General features: G+C 36.2%; 1 protein-coding gene across 4 annotated transcripts in view; it reads left to right on the forward strand.

The window, feature by feature from the left end:
- WDR4 (WDR4 tRNA N7-guanosine methyltransferase non-catalytic subunit) overlaps positions 1-5,222 on the forward strand; it is a 51,860-nt gene extending 46,638 nt beyond the window's left edge. For 3 of the 4 annotated variants that reach the window (XM_020973909.2, XM_020973911.2, XM_020973912.2), the window contains 3 exons: positions 219-402; positions 839-911; positions 4,007-5,222. In XM_020973909.2, the coding sequence (XP_020829568.1) occupies positions 219-402; positions 839-911; positions 4,007-4,140 (391 nt within the window). In that variant the 3' untranslated portion in view covers positions 4,141-5,222. The remainder of the gene's footprint in view (positions 1-218; positions 403-838; positions 912-4,006) is intronic. The other variant, XM_020973910.2, reaches the window with a different exon arrangement.
- Positions 5,223-9,783: the final 4,561 nt, after the last annotated feature.

Raw genomic sequence — 9,783 nt, forward strand, 5'->3', positions numbered from 1 at the left:
AGTCTTGGATTTCTATTTCTGGTGCTGCAACCTTTGTATTCTCAATCCCAGGGAAATCTGACCATACAAGCAAATAGTCATCCACCACCCTGGGTCATAGCATAGACTCACTGATCTTGCACTTCACTAAAACCCCTAGATTTTTTGCATGTGAATTGTTAGACCCAGGTGAATCTAGTTAGTTTTTTTAAAAAAAAATTTTCTTTTTCTTCCTTAAGTATTCCTGTAATCTACATCTTCCAACTTGATGACACCAAGAAACAGCTGATTTACAAACAACAACTTACATTTAATCACAGAGTGTGGGACATTGCTTTTGAGGAAACGCAAGGGCTTTGGGTTTTACAGGAGTGTAGAGAAATGCCAGTTTTGCTCTATCACCTTGAGAATGGACAGTGGCAGGTAAGCATGCTTTTAAAATAACAGTAATTATTATTCATATTTATATAGACTAAGGATGTACAATACCAGTTCTGTGCAGCATACTTTCAGTTTTTCTTAAAACTTTTGCTTGACCATACTCCAATTTTTGTTTTCGTTTTTTTAGGAAGAAGCAGTATAGTATAGTTGGATACCAGAGTAGGGCGGTGATAACTTGGGTTCTAGTTCTAGCTCCACCACTTTGTTAGCTATTATTCACTGTGGCCTGTTGCTTATTTTAGCCTCATTTTTTTCATCTGTAAGATAGGTTTATGATACCTCTCCTACTTACCTCATCATTTATAAAGATCAATAAATTTTGCTTTCCTTGAGACATTTGTTTTCCTTTTGATGGTGAGAGCTCTGTATGCATTGCATTTTACTTCTAATAAATGTTGCCATTTTTTGTCTTCCTTAGCCTATTTCTAAAAATGAGGTGTTAAAGAAAATCTCCAATAACCTACATGAAAACTGGACCATGGTGGAAGGTGGTGAGATATTTACTTGTTAATGTAATGTCTAAAATTATTCCTAGGGTCTCCTCTTTGACAAGCCACTCTCATTCCATAGGGCACCAGTGATCATTTTCAGCATTACCTCTCTAGCTCAGTCTAGGAATGAAAAGGAAAGTGCTTTTACCATTATGTGTCATGGCTATTTTGAGGGAAAGGGGTCTGCACCTATGATTTCACTTGGTGTTAATAATTCCTTTGACCAGGGCAGATCAGCAGCTATTCTGTAACTTAGTCTTAAAGAGTTGTCTTAGAGATTAAGCCTCTGTGTCCGAATCCTAGATCTGTCACTTAACTCTGTGAATCTTAATAGGTCATTTCACAGTTCTTGGCCTCAGCCTTTTCATACATAGAATGAGGTTAGGCTAATTGATCTCTAAGGTCCTGTCCAACTCTGAGTTTCTGTTAAGCTCATGCTTATAAAGCACATGCATAAAAAGACAGTTATCTCAGGGCCCATTCCAAGTTGGTGTGAACCCATGGCAGACTTAATTTGTTGTTTGTATTTGGTCAAGAAGGGATATAAGAGTCTTTAATTGTGTGGGTAAAAGATATTTTCTCCATGTGCCAGTCAGGTTCAGGAATTAAAGGAAATCTGTAATCATATGATCTAACTCTAGGGTTTACTGACTTGTGTATGAACCAACTGAAACTAGATCAAGCCCAAGCACTGACTGGCCCACAGATGTTAGAAGCTGGGCAGTTTCATGTTGAAGTAGGTTAGGGGAACTGGAGACTCTTACAAATACACAAACTCAGAGTAAGCAAGGACTTATGTACATGAGAATATGCCAATTATGAATTGATCAGATGAAGGAAAGCACAGTGGTAAGTTGAATTGCTTTGAAGTTTTGGCCTAAATATTCCCCAGTTGTTCTAGCAGTTTTCTGCATGTTCTTCCCCTTCTTCTGTTGAGATCTAATTATCCTGTATTCCTAGACTTTTATATTTTTAGCTCAAAACTCTTAGATATGTTATAAACCTTTTCAGTATATGAAACTCTTCTCCTAGTCATGATAAATGTTTTGAATTTCAGTTTACAGTCAACCCAATTATTCTTGTTAAGAAGGAAGCATTAGGACAGATAAAACTATTGACAGATCATTTTTATTTGATTTTTTGCAGTGTGATAGAGGATGTTAAGCTTTGTTTTTACATGTAGATTTGCCTTCTAAATTATTGTTTGTTTAATCTAATAATAAAAATGATTTATGTACTTAAGAACATGCTGGCCATGCAGTATGACCTAGGAGTAACTGGACCTTATCCAAGGCTAGTTTTTAATTTAATGTCCATCTTTCTCATATTATTAGTACTGAAAAAGGCAATTGAGAAAACATTAACAACTGCCACCAATCTATTTTCCCATTGTGCTGACTATATGCACTACAGATTTGTTACATAATTTCAGCTGGGCCTTATTGTGGCAAGGTAATCCTTTTATGCATTTTAATTGATTCACTATTCTGTTCTCTACAAAAACCCTTCCAAGCCTTTTCATCCTTCCTTAAATCTTCCATTGCTCTCGACCTTCTCAGTTGACAACCTTGCTTCATATTTCACTGAGAAAAATTGAGATCATTCACTGAGAGCTTCTGCCCTTGTCTTAATGTCACATCACCCGGAAGTGAAATTTAATAGGGATAAATGTAAGTTAAAATAATTTGGATTCAAAAATAATTTTACAAATATAAGATGACAGAAGCTTGGTTAGCTAGCAGTTTGGAAAAGATCTAGGATTTTTAGTGGATTGTAAACTCAGTATGAGTCAGTAATGTGATATACACTGGGCTTGTAGTCAGGAAGACCTGAGTTCAAATGTAACCTCATACACTTAACTAGCTGTGTGACTCTGGGCAAGTCATTTAATCTCTTTTCCTGGAGAAAAAAATGGCAAGCCACTAATATATCTTTGCCAAGAAAACCCCGTGGACAGTATGGTCCACGGCGTCACAAAGAGTCAGATACAACTGAACAACTGAACAACAATGTGATGTGGCTACTAAAAAAAAAAAGTAAACTAATTTAACCTGTACAGCATTAAAAAAAGAGTAGCTTGTAGGAGCAAGATGGCAATGGTCTTGATGTACTCTGTCCTGATCATAGGACATCTAGAATTCTGGGTTCTGGGTCTAACGATCTACAGTTCTGGATGCTACTGTTTGAGAAGAACATTGATAAACCAGAGAGTGGTCAGTTGAGGGTGGTCAGAATTCTAAAAGACCTTCAGTCATTGCATATAAAGATCAGTTGAAGGATCTGGGAATATTTAGCCTGGAGAAGAGAAGTTCAAGGTTGTATCTTCTCAGATTGTCTCAGGAGGACCCCTGTTCTGCCACTATTCTTATTTATTTTTACTGTTCTATGTTTGCCCTGAGGTGCTATTTTATCTTTTTTGTGGGGGAAAATTCTGAGAGCTTAGGATTTTCTGACCTACCCCACCATCTTCCATTTTCCATTTCTTTTAAATAAAGAAAAACATTGACTTAAATACTTGAGGAGTCATTTGAATCACAAAATCTTAAAATTTTGGGACTGAATGATCTAGCCTAATTTTAACAATAAGAAATCTGAGGCCTAGAGTTTTAGTTGATTAATCCAGTGTCACCCATCTCCCTCTTGAAAATCCAGTGTGTGATCCGGGTTTCTTGATTGCAATTTTCTATCTGTCATGTTCTAGCTGTTTCCTAATTTCTTTTTTTTTGGTTTTTGGTTTTGTTTCTGTTTTGTTTTATTTTTAGGCAGTTGGGGTTAAAGTGACTTGCCCAGGGTCACACAGCTAGTAAGTGTCAAGTGTTTGGTCAGAGGCCAGGTTTGAACTCAGGTCCTCCTGACTTCCAGGCCACTGCACCACCTAGCCGCCCCTATTTCCTAATTTCTGAGGCCACCCCTTCAATTTGATGTAAGGGCAATCCATTTTTCCTAAGTAATGTAGTATATGTAGAAATTAATTAATTAATATAGTTTACCTTTATAATGAGGCCTTGAGAGGATTCAGTTATATTTTGGTGCTGTATCAGTATCCTGCTCTTAAAGATTCCCTATTTATTGTTCTTTTTTTCCCTCTATCACAGGATCCCCAGGCATGGATGATAGCTTTAGCAGTCTCTACAAGACAACATTTGATAACATGACTAATTACTTGAAGAAAAAAGAAGAAAGAGTACAGCAACAATTGGAGAAAAAGAAGAGAAGGAAGAATCCTTGACTAGGTTTTAAGAGGCAAACAAAAAAGAAATGAAAGATATCCATGTGACAGTTATTTCCATAGTTGTTTGAAGGTCGTAGGATCATAGATTTAAAGCTTGAGTACCTTAGGGGTCATCTATTCCATCCTTCTTATTTTATAGATCAGAAAATAGGTTCAGTGGAGTTTTGACTTGTCCAAGTTCACACAGGTAGAAAGACAGTTGAGATTTGAATACTAGTTCTGCAAATCCAGTAATTGGTAAAAATTCAGGGGGCAAAAATCACATTTTACATTGACTTACTCTCTTTTCCCCCATTATGTTTGAAAAAGGAAATGGTGTAAACTATTTGTATCTCCTAAACTTGGTGGTGTCTAGTGCTGTTCAGATCTAGGAAGGCACTTGACAAGCTGTTTGGGATAAAATGGCAGTATCCTTTGTTAAGAGGAAATGATATTGTACCTATGGTCCTTTATTGTATATATACTTTATCCTCCAGTTGAGGGAAGAAATAAAGTTTGTAAGTTTAACTGAAGATGTTATAAATAATTATAGCACAAGTACAAGGCCTGTTATCTTCTTTTTTGAAGGTAATAATCTGGGACCCCTTGCTTCTCAAGGTTAGATATGCTATTTTGGGTCATCAGCTATTAAAAAACTCAGCCTTCTGAACTCCCACCAGTACATCTCTGAGCCAGACTATACAAGATGCATGAATTTCAAAGTAGAGGCATTAAATGAAAACAGTAATAAGGTAAATAATGAGGAATTGAATGAAATGTTCATTTCTTAATTTCAAAATATATTTTTTGACATATCACTAATTTGTTTATTTGAGAGTCTGATATAACCCATCACCTTCATATTAAATATTATTTTAGATATTGGTAATTCATTTTATATGTCTGAAGAGATCTTTTGGGTAGAGTGGTGAAAAGTAAGGATAAATTGATCCTTTTTTTTCTGAACTTGACAAACATGAACAAACATGTATTTCCATAAAAAACCAAAAACAGGTTGCATGCAAAACTGCATGTCTCCATTATATGCAGTTTGCATTTCTTTTAAAAATGTATTTAATAAATGCAACATTAATTTCAAAGCTGTCCATGTCTCCTTCCTAATCTTCTCTTGTTCTTTTTTCTGTGCATTTTATTTTCTTATTTTTCTAGTAAAAAGCCTTTCTCTCCAAAAATCTCTCTGCTTATTAAAAAAAACAAACTATCAACCTTATAACAGTTACGCATGATTAAGCAAAACAAATCCATACGTTGGTCATGTCTGACAGTTTGTAAAGATTGATGAAAATTGTTTTCTTTAAAATGTATGTGAAGAATTGGGATTAAAAAACAGTAGGAAGCCATCAAGGAATATATTCACTTTCCCCATCATGAACTTGTGAAATTGGTTTCTTGAATCTAAATGTAAGACTGTGGTTATCCCTATTGAATTTATTCTAATCAAATTCAAGCCAGTGTTTTAGTCTGCAAAGATTTGTGTTAGCCTTCAACCTTATGTTACCTGAAAATTTAATGGTAATTTTATCTGTTACTTTATTCAAATCGTTGGTCAAAACTTTAAATAGCATAGGCACAAGTTTAGATCCCTGAGATACTGGAGACTTTCCAAGTTTACACTGAATGAATGACTACTGAGGTTTGGTCATTTAACCAGTTCTGAATAAGTACAACCTTATAATTGACTTGCTGACATCTTTCCATTTTTCCTACAAGGATATCTGTCAGGTGATTTGCTAAAATCTAGGTAAAGTGTAATCTATGACCTGATCTGCCAGGGGAGTAATATATTCTGGACAAAACCTTTAGAATTTCTGGTCTAGTCATTCTCTAACAAGCAGTCTTTCCCCCATCCCATTTTTGCCCTACCTCTTCTCTGGAACCCTTATAACTGGAACCTTCTGTTCCAGACTAGAAATGTTCATCTCCCTAGGTGGTTGGTATCTTTTACCTGTTCCTCTAACTGGTAGGATAGCACTCACAACTACTTGAGTACTTTTCTATTTCCTTTAAAATACCTGAGTTACTCTCAATAAGTTGTTGCCATGAACTAATTAAGCTTTGAGCCATCTGCTGTGTTCTACATCAACTCAAAAGGCCTAGACTAGACCATTGTGGACTCTATCTTTCTTCTGTAGCCTGAAGCTCATGAGGTCCAGAGACAACATGGAAAGAATGGATTTAGAGTTAGGAGAATTGGGTTGAAATTTGAACTTTGCTGTTTACTATCTGGGTGACTTTGGGTAAGTTTTAACCACCCTAGGCCTCATTTTCCTCATCTATAAAATGCAGAGGTTGTAATGGATAACTTCAGAATCTTGAGCCTATCCATTCCTAAGTCATGATCCATTTATTATCCTGCCACCTTGGTTGCACTCATGGCTGTCTCCCAGTCCTGCTTTAAAGAGGTCAGTTCAAGCCTCAGTGTGAAAGGGGGATTGATAGCCATCCACTTTTGGAGGTTTTTGGTCCTGGCTCCAGTGTGAGGGACTTATTGGGCACTCCCTTAATCATGTATAATAAAAAGGTTTATTTCTTTCTTTTTAGTAAATAGTATTTTATTTTTTCCAATTATATGTAAAGATAGATTTCGACATTCATTTTTTATAAGATTTTGAGTTTAAAATTTTTTCTCCCTCCCTTCCTTCCATCTCCCTTCCCCGAGATGGCAAGCAGTCTGATATAGGTTATACATGTACAGTCTTATAAACTTATTTCCACATTAGTCATGTGAAAGAAGAAACAGAACAAAAGGGGAAAACCACACCAAAAAAAGTGAAAATAGTATGCTTTGATCTGCATTCAGGCTCCATAGTTCTTTCTCTGGATGTGGATAGCATTTCCATATGAGTCAGAAAGATCTATTTCGTGGTTAACTAGGCCATCTAATCATTCTGCAGAGCCCCTTGGATTTTGTGGGTGCTGTTAAGGTTCTGTAAGCTGAACCTTGAAATCAGAGCAAGATGCTGCAAAGTGGTGGTGAAATAGTTTGGGTAGAGTGCAGGAATTGGAATAAAAAAGATGATTTCACCTCCTGCCTACGTGGGGTGGTCTGGGCAAGTTGCTTAATCTCTCAGCCTCAGTTTCCTCATTAAATCAAAAATGTCATGATAGCAACTACTTCAGGATTATTGTGAGAGTCAAATGTGACGATACATGTGAAGTGCTTTACAAACCTTAAAGTTAAACATGCCAGTTATTGTCAACTACTAGTGCAGTTCTTGAGAACGGGCTCTGTGGCAGCCAGGTGGTACAATGCATAGAGCACCAGCCCTGTAGTCAGGACAACCTGAGTTCAAATCTGGCCTCAGACCAAATACTTGACACTTACTAGCTGTGTGACCCTGGGCAAGTCACTTAACCCCAATTGCCCAAAAAAGAAAAGAAAAAGAAAAGAGAACAGGGGCTCTTAAACTTTTTTTGTGTGGTTGTAGTTCCCTTTGGCACTTTTGTGAAGCCTATGGACCCCTTCTTAGAATATTTTTAAATTTCATAAAATAAATATATAGAATTATAAAGGAAGTCAATTATTTTGAAATAAAGTTATCAAAATATTTTTTAGACGGTTTTTGGTCCCCAGATTAAGAACTTCTGTTCTAGAGGAAAGAATATTGAGTGCACAATGAGCCCCTTACAAAATGGCCAGGACTAACACTTCTAAATGAAGGTAGTCCACCCATCTTCATATTGGGGCTGAGATTAACACTTCAAAATTAGACCTGAAAAGGGTTGAGGAAAAGATGCAAACGGCATCTCCAGGGAGTGTAGGGTACAATGGTCTTTTATCTATGGCAGGAAGATGGAAGAACCCACAATGATAGGATTCCCTAAACACATACTTAAGACCATCTAAAGTAGTTTTGTTGTTAGGGTGTCAGGCCAACCTTTGCTGGGTTCATGACAATTCAAATAGCTAGTTGGCAACTTCTTGATTATAGCTATTGAGGTGTTTTATAGGGAACGGAAGGGCCCTATTATAAGTGGGTCTGAGGTCACAAATGCATCAAGCAGCTAGAAAACTGGGAATTTCTAGCTTGGATATTTCTGGACTTTAAAGATACAGATATCAAGGGGTTACAGAAAGTGGGAATGAGGGAGTACCAAGCAGAAAAAGGGAACATGACTTGACAATCCCTTAGTAATCATCTCCTCTGAGTTCAATCATTTCTGCACAGAAGTCTCCCAAATCTATAATGAATTCTGTTGTTATCCTGAAGTTTGTTTTGAATAGAGAGAAAACAGGCCAGAAAAATCAGGTTTTTGCAGACTACGATCACACATTGTTAGATCTGTGCTTTAGGAAGACTTGGTGTCTGTGTGCTGGATAGGCTAGAAAATAGAATGGAAACAGACCAGTTACACTATTGCAATAGTGCAGGCAAAGGGTTTTAATGACTTGAACTAGAATGGTAGCTTTGGGATTGGAGAGAAGGGGAGAAATTTAAGATATTGTGAGTAGACTGTATAAGGTATGTTAGTGGGGGCCTAACTCAAACTAGTATTCTGCTAATTCAGGTTTGATGTTGGAATGAAATGAGGCACTTGGGTTTTTCAGAAATTAACAAAAGGCTTACATAACCATAACATAGAAAGGATATTCAAAGAAAATATTAGATTTACTGTGGGTAGATGTATCTTTCCCCCTCTCCATCCTTGTCTCCATATGGAAAGGCATCTGGTCAGGAGGGCAGGATGTGGTGACTCATGTGGTTTTGAAACACCTGATAAATCTGAAGGGCCTTAACTCCGTTTGATGGCCTTTTAAGTCCTCAGGTGGACAGGAAGCTACGACAATATGGCCAGAGGTTACCAGAAAGCTATGACTTTAAGTCCCAACTAAAATTTCATCTTTTTTTTTTAAACTTTTAGAGCTTTATTAAAGCACTATATAGATTTTGAAAAAATACTGTCTTTTACCCTGATCCCCAATTATTTAAAAATCGATAAAAGTAAAGTGACTCATTTCCAAAATGAATGTTTGGGAAATATCTTCTAAATATGATTACAATTCATGTGGAGAATGCAAGGGAAAGAAGTGGTTTATTATTCCAGTTTCGCCTGACATTTCACAGAAAATCTTTAAAATAATATTCCTCAGAAAAAAATTTACATAAATATCTACGCAACAGGGTTGGTTTGAGGAAAGTGTTTTGTAAACTTTCTAGTGCTATATAAATGTCAGTTATTACCATAAAACATTAAATAGATCTCAAAATATATATTTAATGAAGATATTGCTACAGTTTGTCTAAAAACCCAGAAATCACAATATATTGCCACCCCATCTTACATAGGACTTAACAGTTTATAAAGCACTTTCACGTACGTTATCTCATTTGATCTTCCCAAAAGTCCTGTGAAGGCTAACGAAGGAAGTATTGACCTCATTTTATTAAGAAACAAAACATTATCCTAAATAGTATTTATTAAAGAAGTAAAAATGGAAATCTAACTTCCAAATAGTAAATTTCTCATAATGGGGAGGAGAAAGTATAAGATTTCATGCTCTCCTTTCCTCCTATTCCTTAAAAAATTTACTAGCTGATGGTTGGATTTCAATTTTTATATCATTTATATCTCATTTAATGGAAACATCTAAGAAAATTCTGGAAAATCTCATCTTCTACAAGAAGGCTTTCCCAACCT

The sequence above is a fragment of the Phascolarctos cinereus genome, unplaced genomic scaffold (genome assembly GCF_003287225.1).
Source record: "Phascolarctos cinereus isolate Bilbo 61053 unplaced genomic scaffold, phaCin_HiC Scaffold_726;HRSCAF=1367, whole genome shotgun sequence".
In the NCBI taxonomy this organism is placed as follows: domain Eukaryota; kingdom Metazoa; phylum Chordata; class Mammalia; order Diprotodontia; family Phascolarctidae; genus Phascolarctos; species Phascolarctos cinereus.